The sequence below is a fragment of the Misgurnus anguillicaudatus genome, chromosome 11 (assembly GCF_027580225.2).
Source record: "Misgurnus anguillicaudatus chromosome 11, ASM2758022v2, whole genome shotgun sequence".
NCBI lineage: Eukaryota > Metazoa > Chordata > Actinopteri > Cypriniformes > Cobitidae > Misgurnus > Misgurnus anguillicaudatus.
In genome coordinates this window covers 13266687-13293869 of record NC_073347.2, presented here as the reverse complement: position 1 = coordinate 13293869, position 27183 = coordinate 13266687, and the positions used below count along the sequence as shown (strand labels likewise).

At 36.1% G+C, this 27183-nt stretch overlaps 2 protein-coding genes across 3 annotated transcripts; both read left to right on the top strand.

Annotated features, from left to right (window-relative positions):
- The first annotated feature begins 787 nt into the window (after positions 1-787).
- On the top strand, positions 788-13636 carry slc25a16 (solute carrier family 25 member 16). Of its 2 annotated transcripts, none has more exons than XM_055170595.2 (10): positions 788-944; positions 1819-1961; positions 7997-8089; positions 8192-8325; positions 8611-8674; positions 8778-8899; positions 8981-9047; positions 9131-9293; positions 12074-12142; positions 12354-13636. In XM_055170595.2, the coding sequence occupies exons 2-10, from the start codon at positions 1865-1867 to the stop codon at positions 12508-12510; spliced, it is 966 nt and encodes a 321-aa protein (XP_055026570.2). In that variant the 5' UTR covers positions 788-944; positions 1819-1864; the 3' UTR covers positions 12511-13636. The 2 variants fall into 2 exon arrangements, with proteins under 2 accessions (XP_055026570.2, XP_055026571.2); XM_055170596.2 differs by lacking the exon at positions 788-944 and adding an exon at positions 1089-1261.
- Positions 13637-15090: 1454 nt separating this feature from the next.
- Positions 15091-27146, top strand: alox5a (arachidonate 5-lipoxygenase a). Its single transcript, XM_055169481.2, has 14 exons — positions 15091-15333; positions 17315-17513; positions 17600-17681; positions 18100-18222; positions 20676-20782; positions 20997-21169; positions 22265-22411; positions 22539-22742; positions 22822-22908; positions 23113-23291; positions 23951-24072; positions 24294-24394; positions 25995-26165; positions 26266-27146. Exons 1-14 carry the CDS (start codon positions 15184-15186, stop codon positions 26443-26445), a joined length of 2025 nt encoding a protein of 674 aa, XP_055025456.1. The 5' UTR covers positions 15091-15183; the 3' UTR covers positions 26446-27146.
- The last annotated feature ends 37 nt before the right edge of the window (positions 27147-27183 follow it).

Here is a 27183-nt window from a genome sequence, read left to right as displayed (position 1 = left end):
ATTATGACTACACCACCTAAAGGGCACTTGGTTGTATCACACAGTAGTTGTATCACTGCTGTACATTTATAATTTATAAAAGATCCTTTACCTTTATCAAAACCCACATAAAATAGTTCTGTGTGCTTTATTTACTCTAGTAAACTGTAGTAAATAAAAGTTGTAGTAAATTTGATGATATAGTAATTACTACACAAGTATTGTTATTACACTATATTATTAGTATATTTTGTAGTAATATTACTATAGTATATTTTTTAATATACTATACTATACTATATATAAAATGTTATACTATAGTATTTATTTGTTAATATATTAGAGTATACATATAGTATTTATTAATAATAATACATGTATATTTATACTATTTATAGGCTATGTGTGCGTTTTATGTAGTATTACTATAGTATATTTGTTAATATACTTTACACTATCGTATATATTTGTTAATTACTATAATATACATATAGTATTTTTAATAATAATAATAATACATGTATATTTATAAACATTTATTAATAGTATTTATATGTGCGTGTTTTATGTATTACTATTGGATCATTAAAGATGAATAGAATAAAAAAACAATTACAAATTCTGACAATATTTCAAAGATTAATTATTTAAAGAATAACAAAAACAACAATACTAAATTATAGACAGTATATCATGCAAACAGTATTATAGAAAGAAAATCATATTATCAACAAAAAGAAGACATTATTAAGCAAAATTAAATTAACAAAAGATGAAAACAAATAAATTATAATAATATTGAAAGTATAAAAATATTGAATAGCAAAATATTTATGCGCGGTGTTGCGCTGACACATGACGTGTGAATTCTGCGACAGGAAACGAGTCAGTGAAGGACACGATATGGGCTGAACTGTCGAAAAACACGTGAAATTCTGTCGATATGCCATGACTTATTATTTTATGTAAGTACACTTTCTAAAACAATTGAATTGAAGACCTGTACATTTATAATGAATTGAGTTGTTGTCATGCGCACCAGGCGCGGTGTTTGTTTAATGCAGTAACGTTAGTGCAGAGTTGACAGCTTCAGTGGTGCGACAGGTCGAGAGTACAGAGTTGTACAGAGTTTTGCAATTCGCTGACCTTGATTTAGTGTAAAATTTATTTTATCTTTGCACAAGCATTTAGATAACAGTGAGTACTACATCAAAAAGCCTGTTACGATATGGGTTAATATGTACGAAGGATATCTGGGGGTAAAATAACAACAGTGACCAAGGTAAAATGCCTAAACATCATTGTATTTTGTATTTAGACACATTGAGATGTAAATGTTGTGCTTTACGTTAATAGACGTGTATGCATTTAGCATATTCAGAAAAAAGTACCGTGCTTTTACCATGTTTTATTATGGTACTGGGGCACTGCAGTATGTATTCTTTAAAAAACTTTGCAATACTTTGTATACAGTTTGGCAGTGTATTTATCTAAGTATAACTGGCTTTCATACGATACCATTACTGTACCGGCAGAGTGGGTTTTGTATGCGTCTTGGACCCAGCATAAATATAAAGTAATTTTACTATACAGAATTTATTCAGTTCAGATCTGCCTCTTACTTCAATCTCTGACTCATGCACACATGACCAGATGACACCTTTATGAAATATAGTAGGCCTGTGTGTAGTTGCATTACCCAAAACTAGACACTTGTAAAATAGCCTTATACTTTTACAACTGTTTTTGACTGATTTGACTTGTGTCCATAGTCCAACCTCTAGTACAGATAAGATGAGGCATAGAAATAACAAAGCATTTGTATTTCACCTAATCCAGGGTGTGCTGAAGACATGAGCGTATTGAAGTCCTGATAACAGACATCATGACAACAGAAGCTGTGTCTTCACGGAGTCAAGCTCAGATCCCAGCTCCTGCTCACAGGGATTACAATTACTGGATCCGCTCCTTTGTTGCAGGAGGTGAAATCTTAATCCATCTATATTGATCTTTTTAGAAAATGTATATTTTAAGTACATTTGTTCACCTACAATGCAGTATTGGAGTTAAATTGCCTTAAAATGAATGTGCTTACTTGGTATTGTGTTGTTTTTATGTTAAGTGTCTTGATGTTCTCTCTAGACATACTGTACAGTTCATCTATTTGTGTTTTTCAAAGGATAAAACATATGATCTTAGCATTGCCTATCCCATGACCCGGGTGAAAAAAAATTCTATTAAAAATATACCTGAAAATAGTACAAAATATAGAAAATATACTTAGTACACTTTTTTAGTCAAATCCCAGTATAGTTAAGTGTACTCAATTATGTATTCACTTCAGCTTAACATCTATTTGATTACACTTCAAGTGTAAATAGTATACTAAAATGGAACAACTTTTTTTAAACTTCAAGTGCACTAAAATACACTACTAAAGAAGTAATTAAGCACACTTACAGTACAATTGCATTGTATTGCCATTTTAATGGAAATACACTTAAAAAGCCATTGCAGCACAAATTATAGTTGTGTTTAAAGCTCACGTAACACACACTGTTTCTGCATTTCTGATGTTAGTCTGGAGTACCTGTAGAGTAGTATGACATCCTTTATATCTCCAAAGAGTCTTTGGTTTAATCAGATTTATAAAAGAAAGATTAGCTTTACCGATTCTTTCCGATAACGTACGAAAAAATGAAGAAGGAGGAGTTACTAGTGCGGGAGGAGCGAGTACGAGTCATGCAAAACTATACCTTATGATTCACAACAAGTTTGTGTCATTTATATAATATGAACGTGCTTATTTCCAACAAAACACAGAAGTCTTACTTACCGACCGCATGCAACTCGTGACCCGGTTGGGAAAATCCAGTGCATCAAACACACACGCAAAACTCCGCTGCTACCCCGGATAATAAACAATATCCATTGTTCTCATAAGGCTGGATTTCTTCTCCTTAGATCCAAAAACACACTTCATCTTTCGTGCCATTGTTGAGTTTTGAAATTAAACAAAGCTGAGTCGCGTGATAAGATGTTTGCAAGCTCTAGCGTCTCCCGCTGATTGACAGGTGGGCGGGGTTTTCCGGGGGAAGTGCCCATATAAAGAAGTGATACGTATAGAAAACCCCTGAAACGTCAGTTGGACCTGTAATCGAAAAAAACTTTCCGAAACTTGTACGAACCCTGGCAAAGTGCATTCGGCCAACTGCTTTTTTGACACTTTGCCTACATTTAGCATGAGGAAACAACTCTATAACTGTGTTAATAAGTCAGAATGCTTGAAATACCATTGAAACCCCCCCCCCACCCTTAAGTACATTTTGTGCATACTGCTATCATACTTATAATTACTATAAACTTAAAGTTAATTTAGTATGCCTCTGTAATATTTCAAGTGCTCTACAAATGCACTTCCTACCTATTTTTAGTGCTTTTAAATTGTGCTTTTTAAATATTATTGTCCCACTATGACAGTAATAATGTTTTTAAAGTGAAGTTCAATTACAACCTAAACATCATAGACACGTACTTTCAGTGCAATATTATTATAGTGTATTTTTTATATTTTAAGTATATTTCAGCCAGGGGCGTAGGCAGAAATTGTATTTTGGGTGGGCCGGGGCAAAAGTGAGTGGGCCTATAGTTTATCCTAGAATAGAATGACTTGAATAATAATTAAACCTTAGAGTAAAAAAAGAATAGACAAACTGCAAAAAAAGTGAAATCTTTACCTTGCAATTTTCGGCAAAGGGAATAATAAAACACTGTCTAAACATGTTCAACCAACACAGAGCTCAATAAAGGCTGGACAAACCAGACCAGCACAGACAATAAAATTATTCAGGCTAGTCAGCAGTGCAAAAACAGTTCACCTGAAATAAAGTAGGCTAAAAGTAACAGGAAATTGAAATAAGTAAAACTCTCAGCAGAGCACGGTTTGAAATTAATAACAACACACTGCCTATTTCATATATAATCAACCATATACAGTGCAATCAGCCTGGTGGAAATTAAGCTTTTGTGCCAAAAAATAGCAACTCATTTAAATTAAACAATGTAAGTTAATCTATAAGGCATACATCTATACACAACACACCACTTAGTTAAATCACTTCACAAGCAAAAATTAAGGAAATTAGTTAAACAACAGGCCTACCTTTGTTGTTTTCATTCTACAAAACAAGACGCAAGCGCCTGGGTTTAATGTTGAAAACAGAAATGATCTCATTATAGTCCAAAGAGTCACAGAGTTCTTTCTCAAAACACAAAAGGCGCAGGTTTTTGAGGCGAGTAAACCTGTGTCATGCTGACCGGGAGAGAGCACTGGAACTGCCGCCAGGGAGCAAGCGGCAACCGGCGCCACCAGCGCCTGACAGTCGGAAGAACTGGGCTGGTAGGACTCGGCAGATGGAGGCAGTTGCGTATCTTCTTCATCAACTCTTGCTTTTTTAAATAACACATTAAAGAAACTTTAGCCATTATTGTGGCAATGTTAATATTAGCTAAAAAAGCAGTTAGCAAAGTTAGCTGGCTGGCCGCCAAAGCCCGCCGCTCCCCACAGAGTCTACCAGAACCCGTAGCAACCAAGCAACCAATTGCGTTCCGGCGGCTTCCTACAACTTGCTTCAACAATTCAATTTTATTTACAACGCAAATTAAACACACACAAGTCAACAATAAATCAGGTTTATATTAATATATTTTCTAAATTTGAATAATAAAAATAAACTAAAAGTGTATTTTGATTAAACTTGCCTGGGCGGGCCAGGGAGCTATGTGGGCGGGCCAGTGCCGCCCTGGCCCATTACTGGCTACGCCCCTGATTTCAGCTGTACTTTTATCCCCATTTTGTTATACTTAAGCATGAATGTTGCTATTACACTACAAGTGTATTATATTACAATTCAGTTCAAATGCACACAAACAGATTACAAACTGCATTTCAAAAAAGGATGTTTATTATTGACACAAAAGTAACCCAAAAAAACAGATATTGGCAAAATGGGGAACCTTAAACAGTCGACTTTCTTTGAAATGCCGGGAAGAGAACAATTGCGAACAACTTGTACTATATGCACATCTAGTTCTGACTTTAACTACTAGAGGCATTGTAGTTGTCATTGTTGCACTTCCTCCGTAGAAGTGCCAGGATTGCTGCCACCTCGGTGTTGGGGTATCGCTCCCTCACTGCATCTGTATAACAGGAAAGAGACATTTCAATTTTATTTATATAGCACTTTTCACAATTTGTAATTGTTTCAAAGCAGCTTTACATTAAAAGAAGCAGGGGGAACACAGAAAAATCGACAGACAATATAAGTAGCAAAAAACAGCGGCTATGAATAAACTTTACAAGTGAGCAAATTAATAATGTCTCCTATCCAAGAAGGTGCTAAGTTAAGCCAATGTTGGTTCCGTCGGTGGTTGTTGATCAGGCATCGGCTGGGCATCACGTTGAAGGGCGGCCAGTAGATCAGTGGTGTGTTGACCTCCACGGCAGCCGAAACTGGGTCTGTTTGTCCCAATGTCCTCGGGTTCGAGGACGAGACAGGGAGAGAGAAACAAAATCCTATTAGCGTAGGGGCCATTCACATGTAATGCAAGTGTCACACAGTGTTGTGTTTTAATATATGCTCGGTTCCAGGCTAGCTATTGTGGCATTAGTAAATTACCCAGACGAGTTATGTGAATGCTTTGTTCCGTACAAGCTAACTATTGCGAGATAAGTAAAATTTACTAGACAAATTATGTGAATGCTTTGTTAAAGAAAAAAGTCTTAAAGGATAATTCCGGTATTTAACACTTTGAGTCTCATTTTTGTTTTGTTTTGGATGAACTACAGCGATGGACACTGAAATTTTGACAATGGGTCGTGTCTTGACTTTTTGACTTGTTTAGAAGTGTCTCAGGTTTGCCTGACATAATAAATACTCTTTAAATGAAGTACAATAAGTAGAAGCATACTTGTTTTATACTTCATGTACTTTAATCATATTTCTAATACATTAAAGTATACTACTTTTTTACCTGGGGATCTACAAGTTGAGCTACAGAATATAAGTTATTGTGACCACATGGGAGAGTTATTTTGTTTGCTTCTATAGACGGTTTCAGCAGTAACAACAAAACAAGTAAACAAGCGGCTTTTGTAGAGCACACGTACCTTCCGGTAAACTCAGCTAAGAATAAATAACTTAAGAAGATAAATAAGTCCTTTTAAAGTAGTTTATTTATATAACAAGCAAAATAAGCAACATGTAGAGTACCTAGGATACCAAAACATTTGTTATTTTCGACTAGGTCTTTGTTCCAGAGTTCATTTTAGCCACTAGTCAGACCATTTAACAAACAGAAACTGGAAGAAAAGTTCTGACCAGACGTGTAATCACGTCACTGGACGTGCGTCCGATGAAACCGTCTATAGCTCAGTGGTAGAGCATTAGCAGCACAAAAGGTTGTGGGTACTAATTAAAAAAGTATACCTTGTAGAGGTAGACCGATTAATCAGTTTTGCTGATTTATCTGCACTGATAGTCAATTGGTGGAACAATCGTCTATCGGCAAAAAAATTAATGCCGATAGTTTTTCTGTTGCTTCATATCATTATGAAGTAATTAATTTGCTGAATAGATGCTGCATTAGCAGAGAAACAACAGTAGCATTGGCGGCCGGTGACTTTTTTATTCTAGGGCGCACAATGCAAAATTCGTCACAACATGTATGTAGCCCATCAAGTGTGTGGTTCGTCATTTCAAAATATGTGTTTGGCGTGTTGAGTGAACCTATGTGCATCACGTGTCCCGTCAAAACAAGTGCCTGCTGTAGACGCGTCTAAAGGGTTTGTGATCAAAGGGACACTCACGTTTACCAGATACTCGCATAATCTCATGCGTAATCAGAGTTTACTGTTAAGGGAGTGTCTTGCGTGTATTTTGTGAACGTGAGCGTCTCTTCTATCACAAACGGTTTTGACGCGTGCGCAGCAGGCACCAACCTTGACAAAACACGTGATGCACATGGTTCACATGACGCAACAAACACATATCTTGAAAACACAAGCAACACACATGACACCCCGAACGCTTATTTTGGAAGAGCAGTCATGAGCCGCCACTGATCAGCAGGAACCTAAGTTTGTCTTCAAGGCTAACAGGACAATAATATTAGTAGTACCCTATACAGTTACACAAAGATACACACAGATAAATCCCAACCAAATGTTTAATGTCATGATTATTACTATTAATTTGGATTGGTTTATTTCCAGCTGGTTACTTTTATCCATATTTTAAGTTAATAACGAGAGAAAGCAAAGTTTATGCAGCTGTCGGCTACGTTAACATATTCAACAAATCAAAATCTGACTTCAGTTCTTTTATATCATCACTGCAATTCACCTTTGTTATTTTGATTAGATAATCATTAAAGTGTTCAAACAGAAGCAAATAAAGTACAAGACTAAACATGTAATAGACATTTATGTCATTTCAATTTTACCAGTGGGAGTATTTCACATTTACTTCAATACTTATTAATATAATTCATATATTTTCATGGTTCAGTACTGTTGTTTTATTACTTTTGTAATAAATTATAGCGCTGTTTTACTTCAGAGTGTTTTTTATTCAGTATCCGTTTTAAAAACTATCGTTCGATTAATCGGTTATCGGCAAGTAGGAACTAACTTAGTTATCGGTACACTGAAAAAAATGATTCGTTGAATTTAATCAATTTTTTTAAGGTAAGTGGTTGCAATCAATTTATTTAAGCTACATTTAAACAAAAAAGATTAGTAAAGTAAAATAAAATATAAAACTTTTGTTTAAATGTAGCTTAAATAAATTGATTGCAACCACTTACCTTAAAAAAATTGATTAAATTCAATGAATCATTTTTTTCAGTGTATAAGTAAAACCCACCATCGGTCGACCTCTACTTGTAATGCACTGTAAGTCACTTTGCCAAATGCATAAATGCAAATATGTTTTAGCTTCTATTTTGTGTTTGAAAGGTGTGGCAGGATGCTGTGCAAAGTCCACCATAGCGCCTTTGGACAGAATAAAAATTTTACTACAAGCTCAAAATCCTCATTACAAACATCTTGGTAAGTCAAAACCAAAGTATATAAATGCAGTTTTGAAGTTTGAAGCAAATCAATCAAAAGACACCTGAATATGTAATGGTGTTTCTTCTTTGTTATTTGTAGGAGTGTTTGCAACACTTACGGCTGTGCCAAAAAAAGAGGGCTTTCTCGGGCTATACAAGGGAAATGGAGCTATGATGATCAGGATTTTCCCATATGGAGCCATTCAGTTTATGGCTTTTGATAACTATAAACAGGTTTCTTTTATTTTATAGTCTTTAATTTACTAATGCCAACCAATATTGTGAAGTAACTGAAATAACTAAACTTTTCAGCACAGTAAATGTTTTCAAAATATGTCGCTTTTCCAGAAACAAAATGCCTTTAGGTCACAACATATTGCATTCAGCTTTACAACCAGTGTCAATAATCAAATACATTTTCCTAAACTTGCCTGTACAACATGCAAAACATATAAATTTCAAATTTGCTTCCCAAACACAAATATTACCAGCTGAAAACACTGTCCAATTTCATTTTAGTTCCTTAGCAAACAGCTTGGAATATCTGGGCACATTCATCGGCTGATGGCAGGATCTATGGCAGGTTTGTGATTTCTGACATAACACTTTCACAAGACCCTTCATTATTAAGTTATTTAATATACACGATGGTCTGTGTATTTGTCTGCGTTTGATATTTTCTGAAGGAATGACTGCTGTTATTTGCACCTATCCACTTGATGTTGTCCGAGCTCGCTTGGCTTTTCAGGTGACGGGATATCATCGCTACACTGGCATAAGAAATGCCTTTCAGACCATTTATCATACGGTAGGAGTGGTGGAAAAGAGATTCAAATGTTTTAACTGTTTTGTGTTTCCCTTAAAACGTGTGTGTTTTTGATTTTTAAAGGAAGGAGGAATCTCTGGGTTCTATCGTGGTCTGACCCCTACAATAATTGGCATGGCTCCATATGCAGGTTATTTTCTGTCATTTTGGTGTTCAAAACTTAACAACACTCGAGCATTACATCATTCATACATCATTTTGTGTGTCTTACAGGGTTTTCTTTCTTCACATTTGGTACATTGAAGACTTTGGGGCTCAGTCATTTTCCAGAGCAGTTAGGGAAGCCGTCTCTTGACAATCCAGATGTTCTGGTGCTGAAGACTCACATCAATCTGCTCTGTGGTGGAATTGCTGGAGCTATTGCTCAAACTATTTCGTATGTTTGGTTTTTAATTTTTTTGTTGTTTGTTGCTTGTCTTTGTGGTTTGTTAATAATACACTTTAAAAACAGATGTGTCAAAACAACACAATCTGTGTTATTTTTGAGACAACACACTAAATGCGTTTTCCCAAACTATAGACACTGTAGTTATTATATTATTGGAAGATTTTTAACACATCTTGACACTTTCATTTATTTTAAAAATGGCTCATAATGTGTTATCGCCAAGGGGCAACCTTCCGGTCTCTTATCTTGAAGCCAACATGGAAGTGACTTAAACTGCAATTCATCGACTGGTATGAATTACTATTTGCACTGGACAGCCTGGTACAAAAAGCGTTTGTGGTCTATATAGCTCAATTTGCCCTTTATGACAATTGTAAGGGGGTGATTTCTGTTTTTGTAACTCATCCGTTTAAATTATATTAAGCCTTAAAGTTTCAGCAGCCAGGCCCCTCTGCTCTACCTACATCCTGCCTTTTGGGCCATTGTCGGTTTTCAGCGAGTGATGCGCTGCCAAGATGGCAACGGTAGGCCCCATCCAACTATTGGCTTCAAAAAAGCTCTTCAAAAACCTATGGGTGATGTCACAGACACTGTGTCAATATTTATGTACAGTGTATAGTAATAGCATAATACAAAAAATGTGTAAAAAAACACATTCATTTTTAGTGTGTAGTGTAAAACCTGTCTAGGATTTTGATATAAAATAAAAAGTTTTAGAAATTTCTAAAGTAACAGCATAAATTTCCAGCAAGGTATTTCATTGGGCAGGAATTGTCATTTTTGAATGCAATCTTTAAAATAATAATTTAAACATGTTACACTCACCTAAAGGATTATTAGGAACACCATACTAATACTGTCTTTGACCCCATTTTGCCTTCAGAATTGCCTTAATTCTACGTAGTATTGATTCAACAAGGTGCTGAAAGCATTCTTTAGAAATGTTGGCCCATATTGATAGGATAGCATCTTGCAGTTGATGGAGATTTGTGGGATGCACATCCAGGGCACGAAGCTCCCGTTCCACAACATCCTAAAGATGCTCTATTGGGTTGAGATCTGGTGACTGTGGGGGCCATTTTAGTACAGTGAACTCATTGTCATGTTCAAGAAACCAATTTGAAATGATTCAAGCTTTGTGACATGGTGCATTATCCTGCTGGAAGTAGCCATCAGAGGATGAGTACATGCTGGTCATAAAGGGATGGACATGGTCAGAAACAATGCTCAGGTAGGCCGTGGCATTTAAATGATGCCCAATTGGCCTTAAGGGGCCTAAAGTGTGCCAAGAAAACATCCCCTACACCATTACACCACCAACCACAGTGGTAACAAGGCATGATGGATCCATGTTCTCATTCTGTTTACGCCAAATTCTGATTCCACCATCTGTTGTCTCAACCGAAATCGCGACTCATCAGACCAGGCAACATTTTTCCAGTCTTCAACTGTCCAATTTTGGTGAGCTTGTGCAAATTGTAGCCTCTTTTTCCTATTTGTAGTGGAGATGAGTGGTACCCGGTGGGGTCTTCTGCTGTTGTAGCCCATCCGCCTCAAGGTTGTGCTTGTTGTGGCTTCACAAATGCTTTGCTGCATACCTCTGAGGTTATTTCAGTCAAATTTGCTCTTCTATCAGCTAGAATCAGTCGGCTCATTCTCCTCTGACCTCTTGCATCAACAAGGCATTTTCGCCCACAGGACTGCTGCATACTGGATGCTTTTCCCTTTTCACACCATTCTTTGTAAACCCTAGATATGGTTGTGCTTTAAAATTCCAATAACGGAGCCGATTGTGAAATACTCAGACCGGCCCGCCTGGCACCAACAACCATGCCACGCTCAAAATTGCTTAAATCACCTTTCTTTCCCATTCTGACATTCAGTTTGGAGTTCAGGAGATTGTCTTGACCAGGACCACACGCCTAAATGCATTAAAGTAACTGCCATGTGTCAGGGTGTGGGGGTGGATAGAACCCAATCGCAGACAGCTCGTAACTCAAAGACGTTTATTCAAACATAAATACCCTCGAGGGGGCAAACAATGACAGAACTAGAAAATAATCACGACTAGGACAAACAAGGCACACGCAACAGTATCTCACGATATACAATGAACCGGCACAGGACAGCAAACACAAGGGCTTTAAATAGGGAAAACTAAACTAGGGAACAATGACAAACAGGTGAAGGGAATTAACTAATCAAGACTTAACAAGGAAACAGGAGGGTAAGGTTAAGACTAAAGACAAGAGAGCATGCGGTACACAAAACATACACAGACCACATGCCTCTCCACACAAAACAAGACAACAGTGGGCTGCCATGATCCTGTCACATGAAACACATAAAATACATACAGGGCTGACAGGACCATGACACCATGTGATTGGTTGATTAGATAATTGCATTAATGATAAATTGAACAGGTGTAATACTTTAGGTGAGTGTATAATAAAAAACTGTCACGTTGTACATGATCATGGTCCTCCCAAACGTAGTTAAATAAATTTCATTAAAAATATTAATTGATTTTCAAGTCATGGATATCTTTTTAGTTGCGCATTTGTTACATCATTATGTACGTAATGAATGTGCACGCCTGAAAGCAACTGCAGTATAGCCAGATTTTGAGCAAGACCTGATTGGTCTTGATATTTTACTAATATATATTACAAAATAAACATTAGTAGTTCCATCTTGAAATTTCAGTCATTTTACATTGGAATATTTTAGCCCTTATGTGATATCTGTCTTATTTTAATGTGTAGATATCCACTAGATGTCGCCAGGAGAAGAATGCAGTTAGGAACATCACTTCCTGATTCTGACAAATGTTTGTGAGTATCATATAAAATGTATGATTTTTGGTCCTTGTTGCATATATAAGTATATACATGTAAAACAAATGTAACAGTCAGCTTCAAGAAAAGTGTTTAGTAACTTTTATACTTCAGCCCAGCCAACAATTAGCAGTATATCATCTTAAACATGCAAATCTTAGATTACTCAGATTTATACTAACATCCTTTTTTTTTCTTTTTCGAGCAGCACCCTCACAAAAACCCTCAAGCATGTGTACTCTCAATACGGCATTAAGAAAGGACTGTATCGTGGTTTGTCTCTCAACTACATCCGCTGTGTACCTTCACAAGCCGTTGCCTTCACCACATATGAATTCATGAAGCAAACTCTTCATCTAAACTAGAACAAGTGCGACTGAGCCTTAAAGGAACAAGTTGAACCCTGGCAACATCACTGCAACTCCGTCAGCCATTCCATTGAACATCCATGTGTGAATCCCCTACATACTAACTAAACCTGTGGCTTTACACACCCCAGCAACAGTCACTATGGATACGGAGGATAAAGACCACTTGCTGTTCTTTAATATCTGGCTTGGGAGTTTGCCACCTAGCAACCAACATGCATGTTTGAAATGGCATGGCAACCTACACTCATGTCTGTGAAACCATCGGAAGTGAACGATATGCCTTAAGCTACACACTTTTTACTTATGACATCACTGATATAAGCAAAACAAACTATTACAGGTACCTACCTAAGTCATGTTTTGTGAAGGTGCACAGAGTGCTTTTAGCGATTCATTTCTCATAGCAATACTTGATTTATTTAGAGCTTTATTTTTCAGCATTCGTCATAGATTTTAAGGCTCATTGGCTGATATGTGTCTCTTCTGCACCATTTTCATGTTCAATTCAATAATGATTTGAATGGAAGGGAGCGTCTCTTGTGTTTATGCAGTATTTATGAAAGACTAATTTGTTTCCTGGGTTACTGTGACTGATCATTTTCTAATAGTACAGCTTGACATCAGTGACATCCAGGAATTCTGGATGGGAACAACATCACAAACAATCTGTAAGTCATTGGCTTGTGATGGGAACAAAATGTGCTCCGGTAAATAAAATAATGACTGCCATTCTATATAGCATTTCTTTTTAACTGTGGACAGGTTAATGCAAAACTATACATAAACCAACACTTTTTTTTTGGTATCATAGTTTCAAATTTAGTTTCATTCTGTTATTAGACTTTTGCCACATCAAAGATAACAGATTTGACAGAGATCTTACTGTGCATGTTCACAAAACAATATTTCTTTTTTTTTCGTCTGCCATGTGGTGGCACTGTTGCACTGAAGTTAAGATGTATTGCACTCTGGGTTCCCATATGCTTAAACTTGAAAGGCAACCGTGTTGCCACATTTCCATGTGAAAATACATCTTTGGCATTTGTTAGAAGTGCACTAAACAGGATATTGATTTATAACTGGTTGATTTCAGTTGTGTATAACTGCAAAAAAAAAACAATCTTAACAGTAATGCGTAAAGGGTCATGATTAATTTTAGGTTTATTTGCACAGAATGTCAAAGAGCTGAATCACAATCTATCATGTTTGTCTTAAACTGTCGTTGCTGCTTCACAATTTTAGATTTTACAATCCTTAGCATTTTTATTTATTTGTGTTTTGACAATGTGTTATATTTGATGCATTTAGAAAAATAACACCTCTTGACTGAAATGGTTGCGAGGTTTTGTACACATGCCTGTTCATTTTTATGAATAATAGCGTGGATATAAAATATGGAGTCTAATCCAAGAATTGTGTTTCGTGTTTGAGTTTCTTTACAAGCCTATTATTACATTTCAAGTTATTTGTCACCAGCAGGATTTACCAAAACTAACGCCCCTGACATTCCTGCCAGGTGATACATTAACTACGCACATCCCCCCTACCATTTCATTTGCATCTGTTTCCTCTTATGTTTGTGAGCTACTGTTGTTTGCTTATTTGACTAGAAAATATGTTATAAACAAAACGTCGGCTATAGTGATGTCATACTTACTAATGTAACCTAGTAGTAAAAGCAGAAGAGTCCTGGTGATTAGGCAGTAAACTTTTTACCTTCTGCTTTTTATATACAAGGTACAAAAGTTGTCACTGGGTTGGTACCTTTAACAAAGGTCCTAATATGTACCATTAAGGTAACTTTAAGATACCAGCATGTACCTCTAAGGTACCAATGTGTACCTTTTAGATAAGGTACCACCACCCCAGTGACAGCTTTTGCACCTTGTACTTTTTTTCACTGTGAGCTAAAGTAGGTTTACTGAATAAATTAAGTTATTGACTGATTTTTTAAGCCTTTTATCTTAATTCAGAAAGGACAGCTAAGAGTAAGACTTTTTTAAGTGTGGCAATTTTTGGCCTACTTAACGGGTTGTGCATCTAAGCTCTTAACTAGGTTTTCATGCTTTTAATTTTGCCATATTTAGCAGGATGTGAAATGGTACACCACAGATCATACAAACTGTTAAAAACTGATTTAGAAAAAAGTGTTAAACAACTGCCTGCTCAAAATTAAACATTACTCCGGTGATAAGCAAGAATTTAAAGATTAAATATGCGTGCAGACAATGTATAACTTCTTTAAAAAGTATTATTTATGGATGTTTGCTATAATGCTTTGTCATGGTCATACCAATGCATCACCCGTGAAACATGCTTTAAATGCATACCTAAATATATAAATAAAAAACTTACATGGAAGGTCAAGTTAACCAATTACTGAATGACCCCGTGAACAATATTTTCACAAATAAAGTGTATAAGTAGAATTTACACATCAATCCAAAAATGAGTGAAACTCATCACATGGTTATCAAGTTCAAATAGTATGTGTGAACTTTGTGGGATGTTATTTTGTGTGTGTGTGTGTGTGTGTGTGTGTGTGTTTGTGTGTGAGTCAGTTAGAGAGGGAGGGAGAGAGACAGAACAGGAAATGCAGCATTTGCGAGACTCTTAAAAAGTCCATTTAAAAGTTTGACTGCAGAACTGTTCATCACTGCGACTAAAATGCCTAACTACACAGTAACTGTTGCCACAGGCACACAGTGGTTTGCTGGTACAGATGACTACATTTACTTGACCCTTGTGGGATCTGAGCACTGCAGTGAGAGGACTCTCCTGGATAAACCTCTCTATAATGATTTTGAGAGAGGAGCGGTAAGATGCTGGTTTTATTCACTCATACATGCAGTTATATTGCAGAGATGTATAACACATTCGTTTACAATTTAATAATATATCTATTATATTGACTGCATAAAATGTAAAAAACAATTATAGAATAAACATGGTATGTTCTGGGTTTTTCTCATATGACTTTAAAGAATGTGCAGACCACAAGCGTGCTGAGTTTGTCTTTTTTTGAGTGATTATTCTTATGAAATGTGGCAAGATTTTCATTCATTTTCATTTTGGTGCAACCGTTTTTATTTTATTTTAACTTTATTATAACTTTTCCAATCAGTTACTGATATTGGATACATATTCCTGATTTACTGTTCTCTCTCTCTCTCTCTCTCTCTCTCTCTCTCTCTCTCTCTCTCTCTCTCTCTCTTTTTTTTTATTTTTTAAGTTATGAAGGTTTAAATCAAAACAAACCAACTGCAGTTGAATTGATATTAATTGGAATGCAAAACCGAAAAATTAGATTTCTGAAAAATTAAAAAAAACGGAGTTATCTCGTTTTGCAACAAAACTCTTCATAGTACTGTGCAAAACTCTTAGGCCACCATCACCAGCTTTTTTGTTTTAGCAAAGTTTTAATCTCCATCCATATTCCTTTTATTTTTAAGAAACAACCAGAAAATACAGGAAATATGTACACAAAATTGGAAAAAAAAACAATTTTCATAACTAAATGTCTTCTTCAGGCATCATTCAGTATTTAGTGTGACCTCTCTTGGCACGAAACACATCTTGAGCTTTTTTGAGGACACTGAAGTCCTAAAGTCTTCGATTAAATTAGAAATTAATATTTAATTTCATTCAGGTTTATATCTATGAATCAGGAATAAAGGATGGATGCTCAACTACCCGTCTAGAAAAAGCCACCACTGTCAAACAGGAAAATCTGCATGCTTTGACTACTGTATACAATATTTGCATATCACACTTTCATTTTGTGTTTCTGGTTGTACTAAGATCTCAAACTACTTCAAATAAATACAGTTACATTTCTTTCAAATTCAATGTAGTGGAAATATACAGATAATAGATACACTGTAAAAAACAATTGCAGCATTTTTATGTTACTTTAACTTAAAAATATATATTTTTTTAAATTTCAACATGAATTTATAAGTTATGTCAACTTTTTAAACCCAAAACGAAAAATAGTAGATTTTAACTTCGTGCTGCATCTTTTTGGTGGACTGTTCAAAATGAGGAGTGAATCTAATATTGCCTTTTAATCAATACGTTAATGTCTGTTTCACAATGTAATCTAATAATTTAATGCCAGTTTAGGTAAAATAAAGAGAAAAATGAAATATTCATATTAATTTCAATAATCATATCATGTTAATTTCAACATTTTTAAAACCACAAGCAGATAAAATTGAGAGTACCCTGCTGAAAAAAACAATAAATCCATTACAGAAAATTGGCTTTTACCATTAAACCCACTACACTGTAGTGTGTTTTGGGCCATATTCCATTAGAACCAATACATATTTCATTAGAACCAATACATACCATTAGAGAACAACAAAAACCAATACACTGTAGTGTGTTTTGGGCCATATTCCATTAGAACCAATACATTTCCCAATAAAACCATTAGAATTTACTGTAATGGTTTTATTGTTTCAGCAGGGTAGTCACTTATACAATTTATAAATGATCATAATCCAGCCATTAAAGATTCTTATAGACAGTTAAAAAGCATTACACTTCTCATTAAACTGTATTTAAACGTACATAGCACTGTAGTGCTTTTTAGGAGGTTTTCTCACATTTCTTAAATATACGAGTCAACTTCTTTAATCTCTTTAACTTTTTCAATCAAACCACAGTCCTCAGATGCCACTCAGATCTTTAGTATCTGCACAGTCTGTGCCCACAAAGTTTGAAGCAAGATAAGATCAATGCTGAGACACACTGCCTGTATATAACGTCAAACGCATGCTATGATTCAAAGGTGGACTCATATGACATCAGTGTGGGAGAGGACCTGGGTGAAATCGAGCTGGTCAAAATTGAAAAGAAGAAATACTGGGTGCAAGATGATTGGTACTGCAAATACATCACGGTCAAGACGCCTTATGGAGATTACATTGAGTTTCCCTGCTTCCGCTGGTTAGTTGATGACAAGGAAGTGATCCTCAGAGATGGCAGGGGTAGGTTTTCAGCCTGCGTACATTGTGCTTGCAATAACATGACTTTCCAGAAACATATTAAGGTTTCGGTGCTTGATGTCTTTTAGCCCGTCTGCCACAGCATGATAAGACCTGGGCAGTGAAGCAGCACAGACGCAAAGAACTGGAACAGAGGCAGAAAACATACAGGTTTGGTGCAACTTGTAGGTTAACCACTGTAGCCTTGATCTGTGGGAAAAGTGATGTACTGACAAATGCACGTGTGTGTGTGTGAGTAGATTTCATCATTTAGCAGTTACAGACAATGAATTAGTTAGATCCTCATAGAGTCATAGTTACACATATAACTGTAAAAAAATTGTTGGTTCAACTATGTTACCTGATTGCCTTAAAAATTCAGCATTGATATTAGTTGACTCAAAAAATTTGTGTAAAAAATTGTGTCAACTAATATAAGTTGAATGAACTCAACATTTTAGGAATTCACTTTTTTAAGTAAAGTTACACATACACACCCATGCATGTCTGACTTGTCTAGTTTAAGTTCACGCTTACTAACTTTTCAATCACTGTCTTTAAAAATGTGGTGTTGTGTTTAATGTTAAAGATGGAAGGAATGGCACCCTGGTTTCCCTATGAGTATCGACGCCAAGGCCCACAGTGAACTCCCACGTGACATTCAGTTCGACAGTGAGAAAGGGGTAGACTTTGTTCTCAACTACAGCAAAGCGTAAGATCCAATAAGTTCAATGGCTTACTTTCATCTCATTATTAAACACTGTTATCTTCTTAACGCAGTGGTTAGGCCACTATGGGTTTGTGCTTATGCATATTTGCATGTTTTTCGAATAACACTGTTTGCATGTCGCTCCTAACTCTTTTCAATGCAAACACCCAATGTTCTTGTGGTATTAGAAATGTGCATAGGAATTGACCATCTGTGCTACTTTGTGTCGAAGTTTGTGTGACTGTTAAAAAGGGGAAATCACCTTACAGTCAGAAAACTGCTGTGTTTATGTTAGTAGTTTTGACAAGTTTCTTTTGAGTGGGCATTTTTTTACTATCCGACAAAATACAGACACATTCTCAGACTACAGTTCGAAAATAGTTTAAGCGTCAAACCCAGAGGCGGAGCTACATCCTGTAATGAAAAAAGTGCTAATTTTGAAATTAAAGGTCCCCTAATATGACAAGTTGTAATATTATTCTCAAGTATCCCCAGAATGTGAAGTTTTAGAACCAAAAATCCTATAGATCATTTATTATATCATGTTGGCAAGGCCCATTTTTGGGTGTGTAGGAAAAAGTTCTGTTTTGTGTTTGTCTCTTAAAGGAATTGCGGAGGATTTTCTTTTTCCGGGTGGATCATCAAGACTATTGGTCCTCCTAGTTGTCAATCAGGAGTGTTGCGCAATTGCATTTTTTAAAAAAGTGGAGAAGGCGGTTCTTTTCAAACATTCGAGAAAATCCTCCGCTACACCTTTAACTCTTTCCTCGACAGCATTTAAAAAAAAAGTTTCCAGCCAGTGCCAGCTTTTTTTTGATTTTCACAAAGGTTTCATACCTTGCAGAAAACATTCTTCTTTAAAAATATAAACATACAATATGAAATATATATTATAAATATAATATAAAATGTAAAAACATACCCTCTGCTTTAAAAAAAAATCATCCTAACCTTCAGTTGTTGTCTTTTTATCACCTCTCAAAATAAATACCAAATTTTGAGCAAAAAGCTGAAATAATTGCATTTTTGTGAAGGACTTTTGATAGAGATCAGATGCAGAGCGAATTTTAACTGTTTGCCCGAAGGGAATACTTTCGGGTTTTATAAGTTGGGTAAGAGCGTCACCTAGTGAATAATAGCGAAAATATGGATTGCCGGAAAAACTCTTCATTGGCAGGGAATCATATTCTTTTAATAGACCCCTTCACCGTTCACATCACAGTCGGTTCCCACTGCGCATGTCAGGGTCAGAAAAGTTATTACAGCAGATTGAGTTGCGTGTTATTCGGTATCGTAAAAAATGCCTACTTACGTCGTGGGCTGTGAAAATCGCACCAGGTCTTTCGTTAAGTTTTCTTGATTTATGCAGAATCTCAAAAACAAAAAAATACAACATCTGCGGCTGCAAGCAATTAACGTGCAGACTGAGACAATGCAAATATCAAAGAGGCTTGTGTTTGTAATGCTCACTTCATTTCAGGTAAATCATAATTTTTCAGCCCTGTTAGATTAAATTTTAAAGCCTCGATTGTATGAACAGTTTGACCCCATGCTGCGCGCGCACCCGATAGTCATTCAATGTTTACAAACCTTGAAGGGGTCTATTGACGAGTTAAATCGTCAATGGCAGGGAAAGAGTTAAAATGTATATAAGCTTCTGTGCTCCCCTCCCCATTTGCAGTTATATTTACTGAGACAATCACCTTACTTTATTGTTCATTATGAATGTCCGGTAAGAATTATGTAAAGAAGATATAAAATAGACTTTATGGCCTGATGTGGTCTATGGACGGTTGTGGGCGATGCCTGTGAATTTTTACAGTGATTTAAAAAAAGGAATGGGTGGATTTTTATCATTACAGGGTGTTTGTCTACACACAAAACACAACTATGTTCACACAACATATAAAAGTGAATTTCTTATATTAGGTAACTTTAAAATTGTTTAGTCACCAAAGATGTGATGTGTTGTCCCTAAACTAACACACCTTCTGTGTTATTATTCATTGTGCCGCCCACCACGGTCCTGCGACATTAGATCAGAAATGTCTTGTCTGCAAGTGTAAATTTTTCACAAAATAGAGTAATGCGAGTAACAAACTCATTTAAATTTCAGTAATTGTAACTGCGTTACTTGATTTTTTTTTTTTAAATCTTCGTTACAGGTTCATTACCACTAAAAGTATTGGAATTACAGTAACGGAATTACTTTGTAACGCGTTACTCCCATCACTGTTTTTAACACAACTTGTGTTGTCCCTTTCATTTATTTTAACATGAAATAATGCGTTAAATGGCATGACACATTAAAATTAACACATCATTTTTTACAGTGTATTTAGCTTGATTAAAACACATGAAAATTACAAAATTATTCTATATAGCTATATATGTTTAATTCAATTCAATATAATATTTATAATGGTCTATATATTTGGCTTTATTCTATTCCTCAGGATAGAGAACCTCTATGTAAATCAATTCATGCACATGTTCCAGTCTTCATGGACAGATTTCGCAGATTTTGAGCGGATATTTGTGAGAATAAAGAACACAATATCAGGTTTGGAATTTGTTAATTGAACGCAAAACACCACAGTTGCCTCTGTTAGACACCATATACAGATTTGCATTGTGTTTTGCATTGTGCAAATCATTTTGTACCGCTTAGCATGTTGTTTGTAGACGTTTGCATGTGTAATTACAACCAGCATATCATTTAAACATATCCACTGTCTTCTAATGTTGTTAAAACGCCTTTATGTCACATACCACAGAATATGTGATGCAACACTGGAAGGAAGACTTCATGTTTGGGTATCAGTTCTTGAATGGCTGCAATCCTGTCATCATAAGCAAATGCACTAAGATACCAGACAAGTTTCCAGTCACACATAAGTTAGTGGGGGACAGCCTGGAAAGAGGTCTCACTCTTGAGGAGGAGATCAAGGTATCAAGGCATTTTTCATCCACAAATATTTCTTTATGATTACCAAATTCAATATTTCTTTTATATTATATATCAAGTACTTTCTCTTATATTTAATATTTATTCACTTAACTTGCCATTGTACACTGTCAGAAAATATTGTTTAAATATATATACCCTAGCTTACTGGATCTGTATGTCTTTTAAAAGGCTCACCTTTGTACCTAAAGAGTTCATAAAAGTACTTTAGAGGTGCATATTTGTACCAAATAGTACATATTAGTACCTCACAGATGCATATTATTAGGTACATATTGGTACCAAATGTATACATGTCTGTACCTAATGGTATTAGGACCTTTTTAAAGGGCACTGCCACAGTGACAGCTGGCGTACATATTTTGACCATTTTTCTTACAGTATAAATGTAAAATTTAAAGATTTACCTCAGTTTTTTTGCTACTTTTGACATTCGTCATGTTGTATTTTAACCAGTGGCGGCCATGACTTCTTTATTCAAGGGTGCGCGGTGTGAAGTTCGCCACAACATGTATGTAGCCCGTCATGTGTGTGGTTCCTTATTTCAAAATATGTGTTCTGCGCGTCGAGAGATCATGTGTGCATCACGTGTCTTGTCAAAATAAGTGCCTGCTGCAGATACTCACATAATCTCATGAGTAATCAGAGTTTACTGTTAAGGGAGTGTCTTGCGTGTATTTTGTAAACGTGAGCGTCTCTCAGATCATGGGCGGTTTTGACGCGTGTGCAGCGGGCACTTATTTCGACAAAACACGTGATGCACATGGTTCACATGACGTAACAAACCCATATTTTAAAAAACACGATCAACACACATGACACTACAAACACTTATTTTGAATTTGCGCCCCCTCGGATTAGCAGTCACGAGCCGCCACTGATTTTAACTTGCTGAATTTTATATACAAGCTGTTGACATGAGACTAGATTTCTGTTTGGTGTATTTCCCTCCAATGCAAACACCGTGTTTTAGAAAAAAAGCAATATTTTTTCAGTTATACTTTTAAAATGTTCATTTATGGTTCATTTATGGTGTACAGATGTACACACGCAATGAAACTTTGTCTTGATTTTTAGGAAGGAAACATTTTCATTGCTGACTATGAGGTAATGGATGGCGTGACTGCCAATGCAACAGACCCATGCACCCTTCAGTATTTGGCTGCACCCATCTGCCTCTTGTACAGGAACAGTCAGAACAAAATATTTCCAATCGCAATTCAGGTATCTTTTCTGTATGTGTGCATGGGAGATATAATAATAATAATAATAATAAGCATTTTTATGAATAATACAGATTTTAACAAATAACCAAAAATGACAAAAAATGAACTTTATTTTATTGACACAGCTGAGTCAAACCCCAGGCGAGGATAACCCTATATTTCTCCCAACTGATGACCAGTACGATTGGTTGTTGGCCAAAATCTGGGTGAGATCTTCAGACTTTCACGTTCACCAGACAGTCACACATCTTCTCAGGACACATCTGATATCCGAGGTCTTTGGTATAGCCATGTACAGACAACTACCTGCGGTTCACCCAGTTTTTAAGGTAACATAGGTTGTTAAGTTTACATAACATTCACAATGTCAATTATATCACTATCTAAAGGGCTTCTGCTTTCTTCCAGTTGCTGTTACCTCACATCCGTTTCACCATTGCCATTAACACCAAGGCTCGTGAGCAACTTATCTGTGAGTGTGGACTCTTTGACAAGGTAATTTTATCTCTTGTCATCCACAGATAAATTCTAACCTCTGTCCATTATGTGTTGGTCAAAATATAAATGAAGAGATATACAAAACATACACAGATTATTCAGTTACACTGGCGGTCAGGAAAGTGCAATAGTCATTATAGTAGTGTTTATTTTATGTGTGTGGGATATATAAATGTAAATGTCTGTATTTTTATACCGTAGGCTAATGGCACAGGTGGAGGTGGCCATGTAGAACTAGTGCAGAGGGCCATGAAGACCTTCACATACAAGTCCCTGTGTTTCCCAGAGTCTATAAAAGCTCGAGGGATGGATAGCCAGGAGGAGTTGCCGTATTACTTCTACAGGGATGATGGCAACAAAGTCTGGGAAGCTGTGAAAAAGTACAGTATTGCGCAAAAGTCCTTTCCGCAATTAGATTTGTTGTTTTGCAATGGTATTCTGATCATATGTCTCTTTCTTAGAATGCAACCAGAAAATACAGGACATTTGTATGCAGTATTATAAACAGAATAAAATGATAAACTTAAGTGTGAAGTACAAAAAAAATGCAAATAATGCTGTGAAATCTGTATATAGGTTCTGTGGATATGGGATATAATTTAACTCTTTAAATCTAATCAAACCCAGGGGGGAAAAAAACGAGAAAAAACTTAAAAAGCCTTTATTTAAAGGACCTGATTGATTTTCAATGCTTGAGCCATGATTTACTAAAGTGTATAACTTTATGACTTCAGTCTCAAGAGTTTAAGATTCCTGTGTTTTCTGTTTGTCTCTAAATAAAGAAAAAATTATGAATGGTCATTAAAGCTTTGTTAAAACAAAGCTGGTAGTGATCTTTGACTTTTGCACAATACTGTATGGTGCAATTACAATTTCTGAGAAATCACACATTGAAAAATACATATTTTAAAACTTAAAGTTTTTGAAATATATACGTGTTTCAATTAAACTTTTTACTTCAACTTTTATGACAATACTAATAATGAATTCATGAATAATTATTTGTTAATAATTCGATCATTTATTTGATCTCTCATAGCTTTGTGACAGATGTGGTGAACGTCTACTATGACAGTGATGAAACACTTCAAAAAGATGTGGAGATCCAGGCATTTGTTAAAGATGTTTGCAGCTTTGGGATGCAGGATTTCGACTATTGTGGTAAGTATAAATCAAAGGATACAAACTTCTTCAGTTATAAGATTATTATTCTTTTAATATATTACATATATTGTAGACACTTTTCCTTAAATCAGTTCACTTGGCCTATAACAGTATATTTATAACATCAGTATGTTTTTAAAGTCAGGTTTAGCACATCCTTATGTTTGACCTCTGTATAATAACTTGATAACTGACAATTGTTATCTTGATGTTTGCAGAGTTTCCAAAGACATTGCAAACCAAAGAGCAGCTAGTGGAGTATCTAACCATCGTGATCTTCACTGCCTCTGCGCACCATGCTGCTGTAAACTTTGGTCAGGTAGGTTAAAAAAATGTTTTTGCAAATACTGTCCCAGTTTTAAAAAATTAGGTTTATTTAATTAAGGTCGGGAGGAGAAAGGTCATGTTATCCAACCAGTCAGCGCAAAAAGGTCTTTATACACTCACCTGAATGATTATTAGGAACACCGAACACCTGTTCAATTTCTCATTAATGCAATTATCTAATCAGTCAATCACATGGCAGTTGCTTCAATGCATTTTGGGGGTGTGGTCCTGGTCAAGACAATCTCCTGAACTCCAAACTGAATGTCAGAATAGGAAAGAAAAGTGATTTGAGCAATTTTGAGCATGGCATGGTTGTTGGTGCCAGACGGGCCGGTCTGAGTATTTTACAATTTGCCCAGTTACTGGAATTTTCATGCACAACCATTTCGGTTTACAAAGAATGGTGTGAAAAGAGAAAAAACATCCAGTATGCGGCAGTCCTTTGGGCGAGAATGCCTTGTTGATGCTAGAGGTCAGAGGAGAATAGGCCAACTGATTCAAGATGATCGAAGAGCAACTGTGACTGAAATAACCACTCGTTACAATAGAGGTATGCAGCAAAGCATTTGTGAAGCCACAACACGCACAACCTTGAGGCGGATGTGCTACAACAGCAGAAGACCCCACCGGGTACCACTCATCTCCACTACAAATAGAAAAAAGAGGCTACAATTTGCACAAGCTCACCAAAATTGGACAGTTAAAGACTGGAAAACTTTTGCCTGGTCTGATGAGTCTCGATTTCTGTTGAGACATTCAGATGGTCGAGTCAGAATTTGGCGTAAACTGAATGAGAACATGAATCCATCATGCCTTGTTACCACTGTACAGGCTGGTGGTGGTGGTGTAATGGTGTGTGGGATGTTCTTTTGGCACACTTTAGGCCCCTTAATGCTAATTTGGCATCATCTAAATGCCACAACCTACCTGAGCATTGTTTCTGACCATGTCCATCCCTTAATGACCACCACGTACCCATCCTCTGATGGCTACTTCCAGCAGGATAATGCACCATGTCAAAAGCTGGAATCATTTCAAATTGGTTTCTTGAACATGACAATGAGTTCACTGTACTAAAATGGCCCCCACAGTCACCAGATCTCAACCAAATAGAGCATCTTTGGGATGTGGTGGAACGGGAGCTTCGTGCCCTGAATGTGCATTCCACAGATCTCCATCAACTGCAAGATGCTATCCTATCAAAATGGGCCAACATTTTTAAAGAATGCTTTTAGCACCTTGTTGAATCAATGCCACATAGAATTAAGGCAGTTCTGAAGGCGAAAGGGGGTCAAACACAGTATTAGTATAGTGTGTTCCTAATAACCCTTTAGGTGAGTGTATATAGCCATCCCTAATCTCTGTCCCATCCCTTTTCCACCCCAACGCCTTACTCTCTGCTGGTACATCTATCCCAGTTAAAGACAGGGAAGTACGCAGAGTTCGGGCTAATATTTTGAGATTGGAGCCCTCCCCTTGGACAGCACGCCAAATATGCAAATAATGAGCTCATTACTTTATTGATTAAATGTTAAACGCAAACTCCTGAAACTGTGTACTCCTATGGTAATCTCCATGTCTTTTTACTGCAGTATGACTGGTGTTCATGGATTCCAAATTCCCCCCCAACCATGAGGAAACCTCCTCCAACAAAAAAGGGCCAAGTGGATTTAACGTACATAGTGGAGAGTCTGCCTGATCGGGGCAGATCCTGCTGGCATCTTGGAGCCGTGTGGGCCCTCAGCCAGTTTCAAGAAAATGAGGTTTGATATCTATTCTATAACAAGATCTGGGAATAAGTGCATGTCAAGAAGTTAATTTTAAATATTTATTTAATGACATAAAACATTGCTATTTTTGCAGTTGTTTTTAGGCATGTATAGCGATGAGCATTTTATTGAGAAACCTGTGAAGGAGGCCATGGTGGAATTTCGCAAGAATCTTGCAGAAATATCGAAAATCATCAAGAACCGAAATGAAGGCAAGAAGCTGCCGTACTACTATCTGTCTCCAGATCGAATCCCAAACAGTGTGGCTGTCTGAGCCACCAGAACGGCCATTGTCAGGATGATTTAGTTGAGTGTTAAGCAGTTTTATATTTCATGCCTGCTTGTGTTAAAATACAAAAAGTCTTTGTTTACTCTTATATAAAGTTTATTTTACATTTATATAAAAAATCAAATGTCTGTAATTTTGATCATAATAGTAATTTGTCCTCAACCATCTATTTAACTTTTACGTACATTAATCATGATCTGGGGGTCTCATTTATAAAGCGAGCAGTTTCCACGCAAAAGTTGTGATCAATAAAAAAACAACTGAGGATGATTCTTGCATGCACACTATCAGGTGATCTGTGATTTATAAAGGGAACATTGCTTTGTTTAATAAGTCTTAATATTTGTTTGTGTATGCCATTTTGGCTTTTGTGCGTACGTAGACTTTTAGTAAGGATTTTATAAATGAGAACCCAGATCAATTCATGTTCTGCATTTTTTTCTTTTGAATGTACTGTAAAATATACCTGAATTACAGAAATGCTAATTGACAATGTGTTTTATGCCTGGGTGCGGGGGATTTCATTTTCACTTTAAAGGGTAATAAGACATTTCATAATATTGAATAATTAACAATTTTGTGGAAATCATACAGAAAAGGACAACATACTGTACGCCTATGAGTCACATTCTTTTAACCATTGGTTTCAATAAAATAAATAATCACAATATTTTTGGTTCAAATCATTATTTAATTTCGAACATTAAGATTTTATTTATTATA